General features: G+C 39.1%; 1 protein-coding gene across 1 annotated transcript in view; it reads left to right on the forward strand.

Annotated features, from left to right (window-relative positions):
* Positions 1 to 941: 941 nt before the first annotated feature.
* The window catches only part of AGMO (alkylglycerol monooxygenase), a gene marked incomplete at its 5' end in the record, with an annotated part of 197,086 nt that continues 176,775 nt past the window's right edge, over positions 942 to 21,252 (forward strand). The window contains 4 exon segments of the mRNA XM_080609608.1: positions 942 to 1,000; positions 3,029 to 3,215; positions 3,219 to 3,281; positions 9,771 to 9,886. Of these exon segments, the coding sequence (XP_080465734.1) occupies positions 942 to 1,000; positions 3,029 to 3,215; positions 3,219 to 3,281; positions 9,771 to 9,886 (425 nt within the window).

Here is a 21,252-nt window from a genome sequence, read left to right on the forward strand (position 1 = left end):
GAAGTGGGTGGGATGGAGTTCTTTAGAGAAAACAAAATATGATCCACCTACAGATCATGTTAGGCCAGCTCCCCAATTTCCTCTAAGTAGAACAGAGGCTTTTGTTGCCCTAGTTACTGGAACGATCTACTAATCAACAGCAGAATCCTAGTCTCCAGACAGAACATCCTTCTGCATTTTTGATGGCAGTATAGGATGAGAAACATCTACTTTTCTATTTTTCTGTATTTTTTAATTGTAAAAAAAAAATAATAATAGTAGGCAATTTAACTCTTTGCAGAGAATAACCGAAATAAAAATCAACTCCTCCAAAAAATGTCACAGAATGGAGAGAGCATTGTCTGGTAGAGAGATAGTGCTTCCACTAAAGCAACATTCCTGGATGCTTTTCTATTCCTTTCTTAACAAAGGAAAGGGCGAGCACTAGAAATTGCATGCTAAGTTTCAAGGCTTAAATAGAAAACAGCAGCTACGTTTGTAGAGACAGATTATACTGAAGCTTGTCTAAAAGTCATAGATGCTCCAGACAGGATTAAAAATTGTTGTTCTCACCAGAAGTGTAGCTATTGTACTGCTATAATCTATTTTTCCTTGGACTCAGACGCTGGAAAACACAACCCATCTGGTTCCCCTGTGAGGCATAATCAAGTTCAAATTCTTTCCTTGAGTTTTCAAAACAAGAATTTCAGTACAGTGATACTTGAGTGATAATTTACACTGAAATGGAGGTCTAAAATAATAACTTCTACAGAAGTATAAAGTCCCCAAAGCCTGATGGATTCTCTTCTTTTGCTGCATGGTGTGATATGAGGTAGTGGTTCTATGGTACCTGAAATGTATCTCGCCTTGTGTGACTATGAGGTCACTTGCCTTGCTAATCATCCTTCTCACCCCAGATAGATGCTTTTCACTGATAATGTGGGAGCTGACAGTGGAGCAAGATGACCACAGCAACAGAGGGCTCGGAGTGGCCTGCTAGGATGGTGTGGCTGGGGTTAGGGTGAGTTCAAGGAGTTATGCCATCGAACTACATAGGCTAATCTAAATGAAAAAGCAAACCCTTTTTACCAAATGTCATTGCCTGCAACAAAGATCTAGTCAGAGTGATGTTGATTTGTGTGGGTCTGAGTAAATTTCATGTTTTCATTTAGGTGAATTCAGACTTTAGAAGTTAATAATTAGAGTTCTACGAGAATTCTCAAATTTCCATAAATCGCCACTGAAGCTGAGAATACTAGGATGTAATTTTAAAGCATTTTAATAAGTTTATTATTTTTTTACTTATCAAGTACTAGGGTAAGCTATACATATTAAGACTGCCTAAATCTATTTCACCGTTAATGCCATTTTAAAACACTTAGGCTTTGCTCAACTTAATGTAAAATATTTAGTTGGTACTTCCTGCTATTTTCTGACATTCATGCACTACAGAATTGTTACATTATTCATTAATGTAACAGTTCAATATGCAGAATATTATTTAAATGGTAACATTTAATGCAAACATCACAAATGTGCATTACTTCAATTATTCTAACGTAAATTTCCGTATTTTTCTTTCTATTGTGAGTTTCTTTTTCTAAACAAAAACTTCAGCTGAAGTTACCTACAGTCCCAAAACTAAGGGTTGATTCAAAGTAGAAAGCTTTTATTTAATGACTGGCAGGATTTAAATTGTGGCAAAATCCTTTACAGCAGGATTTACAGTCCATTTCTTTTGGAAAGACCGTAACTGGAACTGAACATCTGAGATGAAGGGGCTGTTGGGACATTATGTTATTTTATTTCTGGATAATCTATTTTATCACAAAGCTTATTATTTGTACTAACACCAAACATATCAAGTGTGACTGAGAAACATTTGATAGCAAAATGCACGCTCCTGAGCTTCAGACTTGGGGCCTGAATGAACAAAGCCTGTCGTTATTCCCTTTTCTGAAAGTACTTTCCTACATGGATCTTGCATACAGTTGTTTTCACTGTTTCTTTGCATTCCCCTAGTTTTCATTTCTTTATAAATGAAAGCATTAAAAAGCTTCTGGAGGCTACCTCTAGTATAGTCATGCTAATTGGAGAATTGAGCTCTTGGAGAGCTAATTGGCGAAATAAGCTCTTCCGAAAGTTTCAAACCCACAGTTGGGCACTGCTCAACTGACCCATACAGCTGAACATGGGAGCAAACAACCACATCTCTGCTTGTTTCTCAAAGCCCTTAACATTTTAATTTTATAGAATTCTGCTTTTTATTCAGAAGTCAAAACCTGAACAATATTTTTTCATGTGGAAACATCTATGGGTGGAAAAGGACAGCTTGAGCTCTGCTGTTTACAATTTTCTTTTTTTTTTTTTTGAGGGGAGAAGGGAACTGGGACATGCAGTGATTAGGTGTGTGAGGGCTCTCTTTACTTGAGCTGGTTATTCAGCTTGGGGAAGAGAAGGCTCCAGGGACACTTTATAGCAACTTTCCAGTACCTAAAGGGAGTCTACAAGAAAGCTAGAGAAGGGACTTTTTACAAGGGCATGCAGCAATAGGACAAGGGGAATGGTTTTAAACTGTCAGACAGGAGATTTAGATTAGATAAAAGGAAGAAATTCTTTATTGTGAGGGTGGTGAGACACTGGCATGGGTTGCCCAGAGAAGCTGTGGCTGTCAAGGCCAGGTTGGATGGGGTTTGGAGGCACCCGGTCTACTGGAAGGTGTCCCTGCCCACGGAAGGGGGTTGGAACTACATAAGCTTTAAGACTCCTTCCAACCCAAACCATTCTGGGATATTTGTGATTCTGGGACTCCCAGGAGTGGGCCATGTACATGATGACACATAACCTTCCCCCTCTTCCCTCAAGCAACCAACCACCAAAAACCCCACCAACAAAGCAACACCCCCACCCCCCAAAACCAAACCCAAACAAAACCCCCGTCAAACTCCCCAAGAAAACCGCCGAAGTAGCACGAGCGAAAGAGAAGAAAGAAATGTGCGGCTCTCCCCGAAGCAGCCTCCAAGCCCCCCGGTGTAGTGGGTACACGCAGTCGGGTCGTATTAGAGTCCAAATCGCTGCTCCGCGGCCGGGCGCCGTCGCGGTGCTGGACAGCGGGCGGTCCCCGCTCTGCGCACCTGCGGCGGCGGCGGCGCGGAGCACAGCGCAGCCGCGCCAGGGAGAGCGAGGCAGGCGGCCTGCAGGCCACCACGCCGGGGCAGCAGCTCCTCGCCCTTTTCTAGGTGCTGCCGCCCGGCAAGAGCTCCTTCCGCAGGGTGGAGGAGGTGCCCGACTACGTGGAGAAGGTGAGAGCCATTGCCGCTCCGCTTCCCCCCTCCTCCCGGCAGCATCCCCTGCCGTACCTTGCGCCCACCCTGCGCGGCTGCCGCCTGCCCTTGCAGGTACCGCAGGCAACCCAGAGAAACAACGTCAGCGAAACGGCACCTAAAGTTAAATACCTTGTCTTTGACTGCTTCCACTCCTGGGCTCTCTGCCTGCAAGCTGCCTGTGTAAACTCTGTAACCCTGCACTCTATTTTAATGTATTTTAAGTGAAGGCTCAGATGCTTTCTCCTGATCCCAGAAGCTAAAGTTTTCAGAGGAGCACCCCAAATATCTGAAGGTTGATGCTAATATTGTTCAGATTGGCAGTGCTGCTGGATACAGTGACAGAACACTGAGCTGAGTAAACCAGAAACCCCCATACGGTGTTTGGCTATTCTGGTTCTTAAAGCAAGCAAAAAGTCAGGTCTCTTTGTGTGCTTAAGGCGAGTGCTACAAGCTCAGCAAAAGAAAGAAAAATAAAAAAATCTGTTTAAAGTAAAAAATAAAGGTTAAGAGAATTGAGAACAAATATTTGTGTTGGGACAGTGCTGTGTCCTAAAGCTCCAAGGCAAGAGTACAGAGGTCAGGGGTGAGAACTCCCTTGTCAGCAGGCAGCAGCATATCCCTCCCTCCCCTCCTGCCCTGCAAGTTTATCCACTTCCATGAAAGTACCTGTGCTGCCTTCTGTCCTACCTATTGCACAAACCTTGGTGCCCAGTTCCTGCTAAACCAGGACCAATGTCTTGGAGCTTTTCATAGACACAGCATGTAAACACTATTTTACCCTTGTCAAATTCAGTTCAGCCCAACTTCGGTGAAGATCCACACTTACTGCACAGGTCCTGGTAGCTCTGATTAGCTCCTCTGACAGGTAAACCTTGGCCTGCTGTGCAGCAGCTGCTGTTGGGCTGCCATGGGGGTGTCATGGGTTGCTTAGAGCCCTGCAGCACCATCAGCAGCTTTCTGGGAATTGTAGTGTGCAGCAGCCCCCCTCTGATGCCTGTTGTCAGCAAACATCGCCCTTTAGGGTCAGGTGAGCATACAGATGCCACAAACCCAGCTTGTGTGTGCAGAGTCTGATAGACAAGCTGCTTTCCTCAGAGGTATTTTGCAGCTAAGCTATAAGCGTCTTGATTAAAAAAGTGTCTAGAGCTTAAAGGGTTTGCCTAGTCAGCAGCCTTCTAGCTCTGTTGCCTATCTCAATACCTTTTACTGTTCCTGTATTTCCAATCAAGTGTCATTCACTTTCTTGCCCGCAGCATTCCTTAACATCCCTGGGTTTTCTCCTCCCATTCAGACCTGTGCAAATATTCAGCTCAGACCTTGGCCAAACTTGCAGTTTCTTTTACTGGACACACAGCTGTAAAAGTTTGCGAAAGGATTCTTAATACTTCTTTGAATTATAAAAGTGCCTCCATGCTTCTGCTGTTGTAGAGCACCATTGTGGCAAGTTTGTAAGTGAATATATACCTTGCAAAAAATCTACACTAAAAAAGCTTTTGCTATTATGGCTATACTTTCCTGTAATTGCTTGAGTTAGTTGTACTAGAAATCCATCCCCCCACGCCACAGTGCATTTGTTGCTGGAACAGACATTTTGCTGCTTGGTTAGGTGGATCTGTAAAAGTCTTTTAATGGTGTAACTGTCTTATCTCTATGGGTTTGGTCTGAGCCTAGGCAGTGTTCACACCTCTTCTTCTAGCCATATGTCTGTGGGGAGAAGGCAACTATCTGCAGTCCCTCTCCAGCTGCTTGTCACTTGTTTATTTGACCTGCTGGTCTTGCAGCTTCTCTTAGACTGTTCAGGGAACAATTGCAAGACCAGCAGATCCATTGGATTCAGCAGGGCTAGTTTAATAGTGACCTGATGAGCCATTCACGGGGGGATTGGAGTGGTAACCCCTTGAGTTGCTACAAATACAGAAGTGGATGTCTGAGCTCAGCCCAACGCAGAACAAAAAATTCCTGGTGCAGAGCTGGTAATAAATGAAGGCCTCGGCTCAAATAATTCCCTCTAAAAGACAGTAACAGTGATGGTGGTGTGAAACAAACTACTGATTACGTTTGTATCTCCTAAACATCTTTTTTTTTTTTCTCTGAGACACCATATAGAAGTGGGATTTAGATCTCAGCTCTGTATCATGTATTAGGTGGATGAGGGCATTTCTGGTACATTAGATCACATGGCTACAGCTGTGGTGATACCTTCCAACATTAGGTGGGAGTCAGAACCTCATAATTCACTCAAATATTCATGTTTTTAGCGATCTGCAAAATTGAGCACTTTGGTGATTTGCAATATATATGCACTTTATAGAAGTAGCTCCTTTGAGCTAGTCAGCTGCGCTGTTACATCTGAGCAGCAAGTAACAGCAGTGAGTGAAGCAGCTCTGATTTTCAGAACAGAATAATTTCATTTGCTTAACTTGTGTGGTGTACTTTCTGGCTGTGGTTATATTACTTCCATTTTCAGAGGATGCATGACAGTTCCTGGTTCCTGCATCATGCTATGTTGTATGTGAAGGCTGCAAGTCCTGTTTAAAACATGAGGTGGTGTGACTGCAGCAGTGCCCTTGGAAAAGTCACCCATCCGACTAATCTCCAAAATTCTGGGAAAAGGGGATCAAATCCTGGACCATAATCACAGAATTTAATTTTAAACAAGCTTTTGTCATATAGAATTAGAAACCCTCAAGTTTCCCTTATTTCAGGGAACAGAAGGGAAAGCGTTAGTCAATTTTCTTTATCCAGGGCAGAACATTCTGACTCTTACAATGTATATTGATGCTTGTCCTGTCCTTTCGTGAGCATGCTCTATTCTATAGATATAATATTATGCTCTGCATGCTCTAGTTTTTTTGATACTCTCATAGTCTGCAGATGGGCAGATGGAGTGCTGCTTTTTGCTTGCTGAATAGAGTTTTCATGAACAACAACTTCACTTTGCTCCTTGCTATGTTCTGAAATTATCACTTAAGCTCAGTAAAGACTTTCTGAGTCAGCCTCAGGGGGAGAAAGCGCTGTTCCTTCTTCTGAGAGCCTCAGAATGAAAGCTTTAGATATAATAATCACTGTTTTTCTTTTCTATTTACTGTGTGATTTTGAGAGCTTAAAGATTAAGTTCACATTTACACTCAATTCACATTTTAGGCCTTGCTTCTAAATAATGAGGCACAGAACCTTTGCATTTAGTTTTACATGAAAGCTGAGATTCTTATAGGGACCTGGGACTTTAAGAAAACAGAAACTTGTTTCAAGACTTGCAATAAAACCATGAATTTATGCTGAGTTTCAACTTAAAATACTATTTTTTGCAACTGTATAAAGCGGAAACTGATTTTAGATGGTTCTTTGCATTCTGCAAGAGTTCTGCAAGGAATACCTCTTAGTGCTCCAAGTAAGACTTTCAAGTTATGGATCAGTTATTCAAGTACACCACAAGCTAATGCAAATCTCCATTAAGTGTTTCTGGTGATGGGTGAAGAGAAAGAAACTGAGAACAGAGAGTTAAACAGTTATAGACCAGAAAATATCAAAAGGATCCAGCTTCTGTCTCTGACCTGTGATGTCAACAGTGATTATTTCTTAAATTTCTGCCATTTTGTTTGTAGGGGCAATCCCTGAAAAGTTTTGTAGAGCTACCAATCCTTAATGGGTTCCTTAAATGTCCTTATTGACACTTTAACTTAAAAAGAAGCCCCAAGCAAGTAGTCGTTAGGCTAGTGGAATTATTATCTGTTTTACTGGCTCCTTTTTCCTGAATTATTTGTATCATCCTTCACTTCGTGTTTAGACTGTAGGCTGTTTGGGACAGGGAGTGCCTTTTCCTTCTGTTTGTGTGGCATCTAACATGGTACAATCCTGCTCCATGACAACAGCTACTAGGTGTTAAGGTCACATAAATAATACATACTAGTCTTGACATAGTTGATCCCTTTTATCTGCTTTAGACAAAGCTTAATGTGGGTATGTGGGAGAGAGTAGTAATTTCTTAGATGCTAAGAGGTACGCCATAAATCTTTTCTTTCACAAGCTCCTTGATGGGCAGGAGGTTAAGGCTGTCTGGATGCTTATCCTCTTTATTATGACACTCCCTATTTGTGAATCAAAAAAATTCTGTCAAATACTTGTCTATCTCACAGCTTCACAGTGGGAAGAAAGTATCTAATGAAGTCAATGGGAAAGAAGTTATATTAGTGTGTATTAGTATAACAGTCAAGTATTTTAACCATTTCAGAAGTTGCTAGGTTAAGTGAATTGCCACACAGAATATAGGCATCATATATTTTCTATTCACAATTTTCATTCCGTGAATAAAGCAGCCCACTTTTTCTGTCCTGAGCTCATTCAGTTTGCTATGCAGCTTCTGCTGTTCCTTAGCTTCAAACTGCCTGTAGTCTCTGCTAGACCTGTCTCTTAATACGGTGATCAAGTGTTTCTTAGTTGTTCTTAATAAGACCCTTTTTATCTCAGCTGGAATGTACAGCTATGGTCACCTACCGTTGATAAGTTAGGAATCTGTTCTTTGATTATATCAATTAAGACATTAAAGGTCTTGTCTTCTCAGAAATGAAGCAGCTATGCAAAACAAGGAGTACTTATATCTTCATAGAATGTTTCAGTGATTAAAAAGGGATGGTGGTGGGGTGTGCCCTTCCCCTTCTCCTCCCTTGGATGCTGGTTAGGCTTTATCCATAGGCTTTGCATCCACAGGTTTTTGTATCATCAGCACATATCCAACGTAGGCTTTTAGAAGCCTAAACTGCTGTTAAAAAGCAAGCTAGGCAGCTAAATTGAAAAGTGCCATGTTGATATTAATCTCTGTTCATCTGTTATTGTAACCTAACCCTGAGCTGCTGAAGTTTACGAACTTTCACATTTCCTAGTTGCTATAAATCTCTGGCTGCTTGCATGGTTTGAATCATCCAATTCTTCTTTGACTGAGCAATCTGGTCTATATCCATCTTAGTCTCTTTACTGTCCCAGCCTGGTAAGAATTCCCAGTTATCTCACTTGGCAACAAAAATGAGCACCCCCCAAAATGCAACATCATTTGTAGAGGCAACATGCTTCTTCCATTAAATGTTGTATAGGCAGGAGCAGCCTCTCCTCTATGCAAAGCCTACAGTTTGGAGGTCTTCAGTCAGGGAATCTGTATGTGTTTGCAGGTCATTTGAAGGAGGCAGCAGAAGATAACTAACAGATAGGTTTGGCAGCTGATGCCTCCCATAGTGGTGCAGAAAGTCTCCCTGGTCTAGCATTTTTCTTGCCCTGCAAAAACATGGTGGGAATTTTATGCCTTAATTAATATCACCAAGGAGTTGCGTGAATGTCTCCAAGGTCATCTAAATGTTTTCTACAGAGTGAGGGGGGCAGTTGAAGAAACATTCATGTATACAGAATTCTGATACATGTAAAATAGATCATTCCTATTTACCTTGCCACAGGCCTTCTACATTTTGATGTTGCTGGCTGGTATGTTGCTGCTGCTCTTCATTCTTTCCACTCATGAAGTGTAGGGAGTGTTAGGACTTCAAGGTCAGTAAACAAACGTGTTTTTTCTTGCCTGTGTTGATAAAAATGTGATAACAGCTGTAACAGTCTTTCTCCACTGATGAAAAATGGTATTGTCACAATAATTTTACCAGTCTTACCACTAGTCACAACCATACCTTCATCTACTGTGTGCTGCTATCGTACATTTTCAACTTGCCAGTTGGACAGTGTGAACTGAATCCTAGACTTAAGAAGTATTATGAGTGAGAAATGGTTGTCTTGCTCATCATTATATTTTTCTTCAGAAAAGCAGAAAATTGTTTTACAATTACTACAAAATTAAAAAAGGAATAATGTATTATTGCCATGATAACGTGTTCTGTGGCCCAAATTGGAATGGGCTGCGTAGGTAGTGTTACATAGTTTCATCAATTACTCTGATGAAAAAGCAATCAGAAGAGCTATTGATACCTGCAGCAAAAAGCATGGCTGCAAAAATGCTGAGTAGAAAGAAACTCACTTACTCTGTCTTTCAGATAATATTTTTGGATGCCAAATTCAGTGGCTGAACACATTCAAAACCTGGTTACATACCAAATTCAAAGCAGATTCCATTTTGCCTTGTGGTCAGAGTCCACAAATGTTGCTGCTCTGACAGATTTACTTGAATGTGAGAAATATCAGTTTGGAAATACTTTTGTGTTTCGTTTTGATGCCATTCAGCAGTTTATGTGCAGAAGATACAAAATATAGTAATATTGGACAAAGTTAGTACACTGGATTTATGCTGGTGTTATGGATTAAATGGTGGCCTTGGTTGTTCTGATTCGTGAGGTCCACATGAAGCTTTAGCATAGTAGCAATTAGTAAGGTTTCAGCCAACCCGAGAAGCATCCAGCTGCATAAACTGCTGTTAGGAAAGCTGGTTCTAATTCTATTTGTGTTGTGACTTCTTTTCTTCAAACTGCTTTTCAGAGTATTCCATTCTTCATTGCTTTTATTGCGCTGGAGTTTGCTGTCAGCTGGGTTCAGAGGCGTAAACTGTCAGGTCGGATCAGTGATAGCATATGTTCTCTTTCTTTAGGTATTCTGTCTTGACTGCCAGAGAAAGTATAGGTGTTATATTAGCTTAAGATTGTTTTTTAATCACTAAGAAGGAAAAAAAGAGAATTATATATTGAAGTTATTGCTAACTGCAAATGATTAAACAAGGCGTCTGGATTTTACTTTGCTTAAATGAAGTTGCATAAAGCATGTAAATGTCTTTCTAATCTGTAAGGCTAAATATGATACTGCAGGATATTTTCCACATCCAGTTATATTAATCCTATATTTTATATTTGTTGTCACCTTTTGCTGATTCTGAAACTTCAGCTGACTTGATCGTATCTTATGTTACACTGTATGTTAAGATCTGAGATTTCTTTCATGAAACTTCAGAAAGAAAAAACAAAATGACCAACAAACCAAATAAATGAATTATTTTCAGTAGCCTTTAAAAATTCAAATTGTGCACTTATAATCAGATTGATAGAATTGTGAATATGCATGTGATACAGAGTTCTTTGAACTCAGTCATAATCTTGATTTTGAAATCAGTGGGTTTTAATGCCTGAGAAAATTATTGCAGATGTGGTCATCTAATCTACCTTCCAATGTAAAGGCCATAATATTTACCTGTATTAGTTCATGGTGAACAGAGTTATTTTTTAAAGAAATATCCAGTAACAGGGAATCCAGAAAATTCCTTATGTAAATTGCTGTGAGTGTTTTTCAGGAGCTCTAATTACTTCTGAAGAGTATTATGTTTTAGATCTGCCTTTGATATGAGCTTTGAGATGATAGGTTTCGTTACATCTTTTTGGTTAGAATGGGATTGCATTTCTATTCTCCATGTATGAATTTACAGATTACCATCAAATTGCATATAATCTGCTCCTTACATGAAGAAAAGTGTCTATTGTTTGAATTTGACTATATGGTGTATTTTCAAGTATTTCAATTATTCCCACAGTCGTTTTTCTGAATCCTCTGCAGGTTTTCCAGTCTTCTTAGTCTTGATGTCTCAAGTGGAGTCCATATTTCAGAAATAACTACATAAGTGCCAAATAATGAAGTCATTTGTTCTCTGTTTCTACTTGTTGTTCCTCCCTTTATATATCCCAGGTCCTTTGAGCCATTCTTCATCCCCATTTTTATTTTAGATTCTGTGGCTTGCATTCCTCATTCATAGGCAATGTGTTCTTATATTTGGCTACATAGAAATGCATGGATTGTACATTTGGCTGTCCTGAAATAGTGTGAATCCATAAAATGTTGTCTTTGTTACTTAAGGATCCCTGGTTTTTGTCATAGAAATTTTTATTAGAAATCTTCTCTTTCGATCCAGGTTGCTGATAAAATACATTAAAATTGCACAGCAACAAAAAAATTGCGCCTTCTGTCAAGTAGCACACATTTTCTGAAATGTGTGAATCACCCATTTTGTAATCTGTTGATCATGTGATGTTTACGTGGTTTTTATTTGTTTTTAACTTTCTAATCAAGAAAAGTTTTGACAAGGTCTGTGTGCTTTTAAATTAGGTGCAAAGACAATTTGTGATGGATTATGTTAGTTATCAGTAGTAGATATCATGGCTGAAGCACTTTAAGGAGTTTGGTAGATAAATAATGTCTCTCTCAAAATTCTTCATGTATCTGCAAATAAGAGGCACGAGCTTTCAGCATGATAAATATTCAAACATAAGGTAATGTCTTCAAACATGAAGTACTCATTTAAGAACTTTGTAAAGGTATTTTTGCAGCTAGTGTATAGTGTATATATTGTATATTCAAACCATTTTGTTGCTTTTCATGTGGCTTGTGAGCATGATCTTGAAGGACAAAGGTTAATTTTTTCATTATATTTTAAGCTGTAAGAAAATAAATATCAATAATTATATTTACCAGTAATATTTATCAATAGACTTGTGTGCACCAGCACACAACCCTGATAAAGGCTTACTCTAGTTTTCATGCAGCTAATATTGAAATAGTTTAAATGTTGCTTCTTCATCTTAACTCAAATTTCCTAGTCAGTCATACACTTCACAGGCTTACCATGTGAAATACTGTGGGTTTTTTTGTTTGTTTGTTTGTTTTGGTTTTTTTTATCTGAAATATGCAGGACTGATTAAGTTAAACAAAGGGACTGTGATACACATAAAGTGAATGATTTTGTGAGGCTTTTTGGCTTTAGTTTAAGAGTACTAAAATGTTTCAGATACACTTATTCCTGGAAGAAATGCTTGCTAAGAAAACCAGCGTGTGTGTGTGGAATGCAGCTTTGCAAGGTGCTGAGTACTTTTATTATTTTGGCACTCAGTACTTTGCTGCAGGATTTGGCCTGCGGGGTATGCAGTTTTGTTTTGGATGAGAATTGTTTTGCAAGGTTGTTTCAACTGAGTGAACCAAAAGATCCTGAAGGACACGAACTTTGCAGGATGAGGCAAATCTGCAGGATTGGTGTGCGCAGTTACTGCTACACCAGCACAAGAAGTCTCTTCCAGGTCACTTATGCAGCTCTCATGGCTGGAAATACAGCTCTCCTCAGCAGCTCTTTCCAAGAAGAGTTCTGTAAAGTTTTTAACTTTCTGGCTGAATGTGGAAAAGGCAGGCAAAATACAGACTTTGTAAATTATTTAATTGCATGTTAATATTGCAGTTCCAATGGTGACTGCTTAGTGTAACACCTCTTTTGTAAGTAAGAGGAGTTGTGAATAATAAGACTGGCTTAAAAGGCTTGAACTGAAAAGACGGAACTGTTTATCCTTCTATCTTCTGCTTCCATGGTGTCAAAGAACTGGGTCAGAAAGGAAAGCTGATGCAAAATCTGTTGCTAAGACTTTCACTTCAGTCTTTCCCTTTCAGCAGAAAAAAGGTAGGGAAAGCTGACAGAAACTGCTAAAACAATATTTCAGCAGAACCCACAGCATCAGGGGAAATAGTAGTGCAAATCATTAACAGCTGAAGGTTAGATTAACACACCATTGATTGTATCCTCTCCTAGGGACTAATTTTAATTTTCTCAACTAGCAGCAATGATTTGCCACTTCCTTAAAAAATCTGTGGTTGAATCTAAAATGGTGGGCTTCAGTCTGTTAGTCAGAATGAAGCTTCAGATGCATCATTGCAAAGAGGTCTTTACATTTAGTGAAAAAATTAGGAGTCACAGACCATATTCAACCTCTAAGTATGTTTTTCCATTTCATAATCTGCATAACAGAAATACTGCATATTTTGAGGGAAAACAGTATTTATTCAGTGTTTCTTACTTCACTGATGGAGAAAATGCAAATTATAAATTGTTGATACTTGTATGCCAGATATTAAAACTGTAGGTGCAATAGGAAAAGTCTAATTGGACAAGGCAATGTGTTTTGTTTTCAGGCTTATTAGAATCAACAGCATGTAGTGAGTTGAATTGCTTTGTACATGCGTATCATCTCTTGTAAAATAGACCATACATTTCTTAAGTATGATTTTCTCTGCCTTAATTCATGCTCTGCATTCCTCTGCATGTATGAATACTAAATGCTATATGCAATGAAAAGTAATTTGGGGGAAAGGGAAAAACTTGAATTACTAAGCTTACTCCCTGCATCCTAAATGTTGGCGGTTAAAAAATTTCTGAGAACTTTTATTCTAAATAAATAAATAACTTTTTTCTAACTAACCATTGCCAGGAGACTTGAAATGCTGCTTTAAAAATATTCTCCCAAGAGAAAGTTTATTTTGGGTATAAATATCTACTATACAAGTATGTACATTATTTCATATTGACCCGTTTCTTCTTTTAAAGCAGCAGAACATAAATCAAATCGAAAAGTGTTTGGGGGATAACTGATGTAGGTGCATTTTCAAACTAGCTGGGAAAGTCTCCGTTCTTTATGGTCATGCTCAGTTGCCAATTTTTAGTGTTCAACTCTGCAACAGTCGTACAGTGTGTGAGAGTGTATACATATGTCTTAACACAGTTTTGTCAGTCAGGTCTGCAATGAACTGCATTTCTAAAGAGCACTTTTCAATTTGTGTATATTATTTACTTTGGTTTTTCAAACAAAGGAGATTAGAGTTATCTAAGTATTGAACATCAGAAAGGGATGAGAAAATGCTTTTTGATTAGTCCGTGCTATTACCCATCTTACTATATCTGCACATCAGCAATAATGTAACCAAAGGAGTCAAATCCTGTTTCTGCTCTTGAGTATGTCATCTAGATTTTAATAATCTTTTTCCAGAAGTTAGATTGAAGAGGCAGTTTCACGTACATTTTAGACCAGTACTGCTGCCAAATGAAGCACCTTTGACTGACTTGTGCTTTTGGTTGGTTATTCATACCTCTGTACCTTCTCTCTTATTACCAGCATCAGCATTTATGTTACCTTGTAGAAAGTGGCCCAGGATGCAGGTCCTGCAGTGCCCCATCGTATTAACCTGCATCAGTTCTTACTGTGGCTGTGCAAAACATTGTGCTAGCATAAGAAACGGGTTTGGAGAAAAGCAGTCAGAGTTCTAGGACAAGAAATACTCAATTCTTTTGTAGCATTACAGTGTTATTTCCTTTAAAACAAAGGTAAATTTGCAGTCTGAAACTAGAAGTTTTCAATTCTTAAGAGTAGCGATTTGCAGAGTCGATTAGAATACACTCAGTTCAAGTTGATGCAAGCAGTTCACAACCCCTGTGGAGTTGACAGTGTCCTGACAGAACACAAAATACTTAACTGCGTGGATTTATCCATTTAAAGTATGTCCTGGTTTTCTGAATTATCTACTAGATACTTCACTTACGACTATAGAAAATTGTAATCTCATGAATTAGTGACTGCATCTCTTGGAAGAAAGTTTGATGCATGCAGTTTCTTGTAAATTATATTTTCACTTCAAGACATAATAGGTAAATTTTTTTTCTCCACATCTGTTAGACTAAGGCTTTGGACAGATGTTTATTTAGAGCATGGTCAGATGTGTTGCTTCTGATCCAGCTGCCCCCTCAGATCTGCCAACATAACTGCACATTTAATTGCTCCCTAACCTGGTCCTGACAAAGTGATCCAGCTAAAAGCAGAAACAAAAGCCCCCCAAGAACTATAAAAGAGGTGTTTAAGCTCAGCTGCATTCATTTTGACAGAGCCAGGTCAGGGAGCAGCTATGCATGCAATTATGCTGGCAGGTCTGAGTGCTGGTAACCACCACACTTAGGGCAGTGATGAGCAGATGGGACCAAACTGGAAAGGTAATCACTTAACCTGGTTAAATGGCAAGTAAAGCTGCTGTGCCATGCCCCTAACCCAAACTAACTTCTGGCTACTGCACTTTTGTCCTTCCTGTACTTATTTACGTAGTCCTCCTTTTCTCTTGTGTTGGTTCAGGTGCTCATCAGATGCCATGTGAACTTATTTTAATTCATTCTTGAGAGCAAAAGGTGTTTGCTTAAGGCAGAGGGACAGGCAAGTGAGTGGGAGTGGGACAGCCAAGAGCTGTCAGGCTCTAGGCTCAGGTACTACTGAACCTTCACTCATGACCATGCCTGCAGCAGCTAGCTATGGCAATTTAAGACGCTACATGTCAAAAGATGTTTCCAAACCCCATGATTTTAGCAGGTAACAAGCCTGAAAAGACAGAATCTACCACTTCCCCACTCTCAGTAGCACTAGGTAGTTACATATTTCATAGAGCAGCCTCCTGGCTGCACTGTTGTATATACACCACTAATTGTTCCCACATTTTGCCAAAGGTCACAGCCCTCACAGCTCTCTCAGAAGAACAGGTTTTGAAATAACTCACTAAACTTCTGTAGGTAAAGCAGTCACAGTAGGATAAACAGTTTCAATAAGGGGGTACTGCTGTGCAGCAGGAGCTGGTAGCATTTTCATCAAGCAAACCTGACTCTGGAAGGGGATTTTCTAAGTCATTTCAGTTAAGCTCATGACAGGGGCTGTCTACATGAACAGTCTTTGTTTGGTCTAATTAGTTTGAAGGTTTTTTGATCTGGTTTGTCATGGATAACTAAATCAGTAAAAGTTAAGATAATTAATCCACACTAGAGTTACTGTCTTCTCACTGCATCAGTTTAACAGTTTTATAAATTTGGTGTAAATAATGCTGTGTCCTCAGGTAAGTCCAAATCCAGCTATGCCCAGTAAAGAAATCAGTGCTTCCTGCCTGCTGTCAGATGCTCGCCATAACCCCCAAGACCCGAGTTACCGTCTCCACTTCCATCAGTGGGGAATCCTTCCCAGACGTATCAGCAGCATTACCTTCAGTGGTTTAAACTGCAGAATTTTGTTAACTTGGTTCATTTTGTTTGAAGCAGGCTGGAGAGCACCCATTTGGGCAGAGCTTCTGGCACAGCACAGGAGTGCCAGATATCTCAGGCTGCTTTGAGTGCTGCTTTTTGGTGATGACTAAGGAAAGCTCTGAGCCAGAGTTTAAAACTCTGGAGTTTCTAATGAAATGACATAGAAGCTACTAAATATTAAGAGGAAGGATTTGGGAGAGTTTGGGATGTTCTCAATCTAATTGACTGAAACAACTGGTAGTCTGTACCTACCATAATGTTCTAGAGATTGCTGTATTTCACCCATGCCTGTCAGGGAGCCAGTTACTCTTTTAGGTTGTAACCTCTTACACAGACACAGCTATTTGTAGAATGTGTATTTGTCTACATCCTTAGTATTGCATCATTGCCTTTTTCTATACGGTGGAGCCAGTAAATGGCTCAGTGATTGGCCTTTCCTGAATCTCGGAGCCCAGCTTTGCACCTGCCATGTCCTTAGAAACAAAGACACGCTGCCAGTGTTCTCAAATGTGCTTGTGCTCTTCTGTGAAAGTACAGATTGTGAACTGAGTTTACCCTTATTGGAAATATGTTATTGATGAAGTTCAGTAGTCTGTGTAGCTCACAACATACCAATTCCTCAAACCCATGTATAGATTTTCATTCCATGTTTCTGTGTTCTTCTTTAAGAAAAATTGTGTCAATTTGCACGAATTAAAAAAAAAACCCTCAGAGGAACTGCTTCTGTATAGAGCATGCTTCTGAATGAAGCACTTTTCTGCTAAAAGATGCACTAAGCTTAGATGAGGATTCCACTAGATGGAGCACAGGGGTAGCATTTTTAGAGCTGGCAAACCTAGTTTCCTAGGTCAACCCCTAGAAGTTATGGAAATTGGGGAAAAATGTCTCCTAATGATTCTGTAAATCAGTGATACAGATCTGAAAAGAATATACTTTCATTACTGCGTATATCATGGACAAAAACATGCTATCATTTTAGAAGTTCAGAAGTATGACCAAAGCAGTTCTATAGAAATTCTCATGTAACTATTTTTTATTTCATCATTTGATGTGCTATGAAATTCAAATATCACTGAAATTATTTAACTATATTTTTCTAGACCATAGGAGTATCATCTGCTACCAGTTCCTTTGTTATACGTAAATTCAGAAGAACTAATCTGAGTTGAATAAAATGTTTTCTCTTTCCTCATGACTTCTGTTTATATGTGACCTTTGAGAATATTATAAGCCTGTTCCTAATCTAACTTAAACTGTAATGTAAATTTTCTGACTTCAGTGGTACAACCAAGTAGGAGAGATCAAAACCAGATAATCTATTAGAAAAAAGTACTAGGTAAGCATTTGTATTACACTTACATGGTGCCATTTCCACAAATATTGAAAAGTCAGGTCCATTGCCTTGCAGAAGACGATGTTCTAGAATCTTCTAGTATTATATGTCCTGAAGTTACTGGAACAGAACTTACTGCCCAGTGTGCTGTGCAGGTAGATAGGTTTAAATAGGTCTAAAGAAATATGACTTCCATTCTCTTAAAGGAAGAAGATTAAGCTACAATGGCAGCACCTCAGATGTACTGGAGTTTTAAAACCAGGATTTGTAATCTTTTAAAGATCACATGTCATTAAATTTACCAGAAGACCTTGCATAACCTTAGGGCAAAATATGTTGCTACTATGGAATATACCACTAAAGACGGTGTCAACTTCTCGTGAAAATATGGAAGTTGTGCTTGATTTTTAATTGATTGTTTATTTATGTATGAAAGAGCAAAGATAAACAAGTGACTTCAATTATATAGACAGGACTTGGACTTAATAATAAAAAAGCATAACACTGACTTTTATTCTTTTCCTTCCGAAAGCTGTTGTTTTATGTTTTATTCCACCCACTACTGTAAGTTTATATGAATGTCTTAAATTACAGGATAAAATGTTAAGTGCAATGGGAATAAGTTTGGTAAAGAAAAGCTCTGTCAGGCAAAATGTTATGCAATACTCGATACAGTACAGCTAGTAGGGATACCAAAGCCACCTCCATTTTACTTCATTTTGTATTTTATAGGTTTTTTTCCTCGTTGAGGAAAACTGGGGATTTGCATTGTTTAGGCTAAAATGCTAGAGAAGAAAGGCATACTGAGGAAGAGGAGAGGCTTTGATTCAGCTTTTGTGTCTGGTGGGAACATTTTCTCAAAATGTAGGTGCTATTTCCTGTAATCAAGGGCTTTCCAGAGCCTGATAATCATTTCCCAGCTGTATCATTTTGGTGAATTATTTTTTAGCCTTGGGTTATTTCATGACTGGTTTTGCATATTAAGAATGGGAGAGGATCATATTCATCTTGATGATAGAATACAGGGAATAAAACTCCCACAGCTCCCTCTCCCTTTCCCTCCACCTTGTGGAAAGTTTGGCTTTGTGCTAAAGCGTGAAAAAGCCTTGACTGCAGTATGTCAGGCATATTTCAGCTTGATTTGTGTCAACCCTAATAAGTCAGCTGACAAGGTAATAAATTGTGTGTCTGTTCAAGACCTGGCACCTGTACAGGAAATAAAAGGGATTTCAGTTGCAGGAGGTTTGCTTTGTTTTGCAAATGGACCTTTTCTCAAGGCTCCTCTACCTCCTCCCCCCTTCTCCTCTTTACTGAAATCCTGTTATCAAAATGTTTATTTCAATTGTGGCTGGAGCCAGTTTTTCATATGGAAAAGAAAGCTCTATGAGTATTCTTGGAAATGGAAATCCTTATGCTTTCCACTCTGAAACAAAGGTTTACAGAGCATTTAATTATTCATGTATCCTGCTGTTACATATATGGTCTGAATAATTTCAAATTATTGAGGAGAAACTGCCTTTGTTCAGCATTCTGAAACTTTACATTCATGTAGTTTGAATCAGGGTAGGAAGACTGAATTTATTTAACCCAGGGACACTATTAGTAATATCTCACTATTTTTAATGATAATATAACCTTGTGACCAGGGTATCTTAACATGTTTCCCTCTGTGTCTGACCTCCAAGGATGCAAGTCTGTTAGAGCCCTCGAGAGCTGAGCTTTTGTAGGTGCAGCTGTAGAGTTGTGTTTTTAGCTCAGGGGCCCCAAGTCGGTTCCCAGTGTGATGCAAGGTGGTGAGTACAATGGCAGTGAGAGCTGAGGCGGTTTCCTTGGGGTCTGCACTTTTGATACACCGATTTTCCTCCATGCTTGGAAGAGAGACAATAGTTTCTGTCTCTGACTCTTTTCCCTTCTGGTGACTGTCCTGGGCACTATGGAAGAGGGTTCCTAAAACTTTGGGTTTAGGCTCTAAGGCTGATCTGTGAGTTTCAGGAAGCAAAACAGGACCTTGTATTCTTTGAAATGGGCGGTTGCCTTTTCTTCCAGTTGAATTTCCTCCACCTTTTCCCTTCTTCATTATCCCATAGGGATCTACCATAAGTAGATCTTCATTTCCACATGAAGAGTTCATCTCCCAGAATTTCCTTCTTGGACTTTTTTAATTAGAGGAAGTGATAAGCTGACCCAGTGTAAGGAGAAGGGGGAAATGGTTTATTAAAACAAATATTATCACCTTTGAGAAAAGTATGTATGAACTTTAAAAACAAGGAGATGAGAACTCTCTCTCAGAGGCAAAACAGTTACCTAAGTGCATACTTTACACGTAATAAGAAAATTTTCAGCAGAAATGTTAAAAAATCCAGGAAGATAAATCTGTGCAATGTATACAAGGTTTTCATACACTCTGTCTGTTCTAGGATTTATTACTCCTTATGCAGAGGTTTGAACTAGATGACAAGAGTTTTACCTATCTGCTTCTGTCATGTTTATGGTTAAAACCAAACATTTAAATGAGGAAAAAGTTTTCTTAAGTTCTCTCCATCCTTTTCAGAAAGTGAAAATGGAACTTGAGGGAGGACAAAAAGGGTCAATATGAATGTTTAAACCTCCAAGTGAACTTTGTAATTGAATGCAAGCTCTGGACTTTCCTATCTATCAGACTGTAATGTTAATAAAAATACTTAGCTAAGCAACTCTTCTTTCTCCAGCATTGCATAGTGAAATGATGGATTACTCTAAATTAATTACAGTAATCAGCTAGTGTTATGTGCTGTAGAGTTGTGATTCAAGCATGAAGGAAAGAATGTACAGCAAATTACATATATAAAAAATGTGTTGTAGCAGTAGCTCAAGTTTTGCATCTTAGCCTTAGTCTGTGGAAAAGATAAAAAAAAAAGGACTCAGGGTGAAATACTGAAAGCTGATCAAAATGGAGGAAACGTACCAATTCACATATCTTTGGATGTACTGCAAAGGCATTATAAGTTAATAAAAGCAAAAGAATAAAGTAAGAAAACAGTACCTAATAATAACTGATACTCTATGTTGCAAGAGGTGTTTTAAATTTCCTAGTCATTGAAAAGATGTTAAGAAATGCCCATTTCTTTGTGTTTGAATAATATCAGCTCCCTTCTGACCTGTTGTGAAAGGGATTGAGATTTTATACTTAACTTTACAGATGCCTCATGAGATGAATTGCAAAAATCTGGCTGGACACATATAATCTTTTTTTAAAATATTTATAGAACACAGCTCTTATGAAAATTAAACATGTTCCAGGTGTGTAAGTTGTTTTTGAAGTAGTAGATACACCTGTCATTGCTAGTAAAGAGAAATTCTTCATCTGCCAGCTGCTGAAATGAAACTCCATGGGTTTTGTTGTGTTTTGGTTTTGTACAAGAGAAAGACTGAGATGATTATAGTAAAGGTAGGAATGAGTTGCAGGTAAGATGTGGCAGCTGGCTGTGGAAAAGGTAATAGTTCTCTGCTCCCCTCCGAGCAACAACTCCATGCAACGCGTCCACTTCTTGGGATAAAATGGTGGATGTGATACTGTTCGGCTTGCAGCCTGGTATTGGAAGCTTGGGAATTTCAGCTGACTTTGTTCTCCATTAGTAGAGAAGCTAACAGCACAGAAGCTCAAGATGTTTCCTTCTAGCCTTATTGAAAACATCATTATGGGGAGAGATGCTTATGCCAAAAGCTCTGACTGGGTATCTCTGCAAAAATACGGAGGCGACTGCAAAATTCAGTCATAGCATGGGGATGGTTTGCAAGCTGCAAGA

Source organism: Psittacula echo, assembly GCF_963264785.1.
Source record: "Psittacula echo genome assembly, chromosome: 2".
NCBI lineage: Eukaryota > Metazoa > Chordata > Aves > Psittaciformes > Psittacidae > Psittacula > Psittacula echo.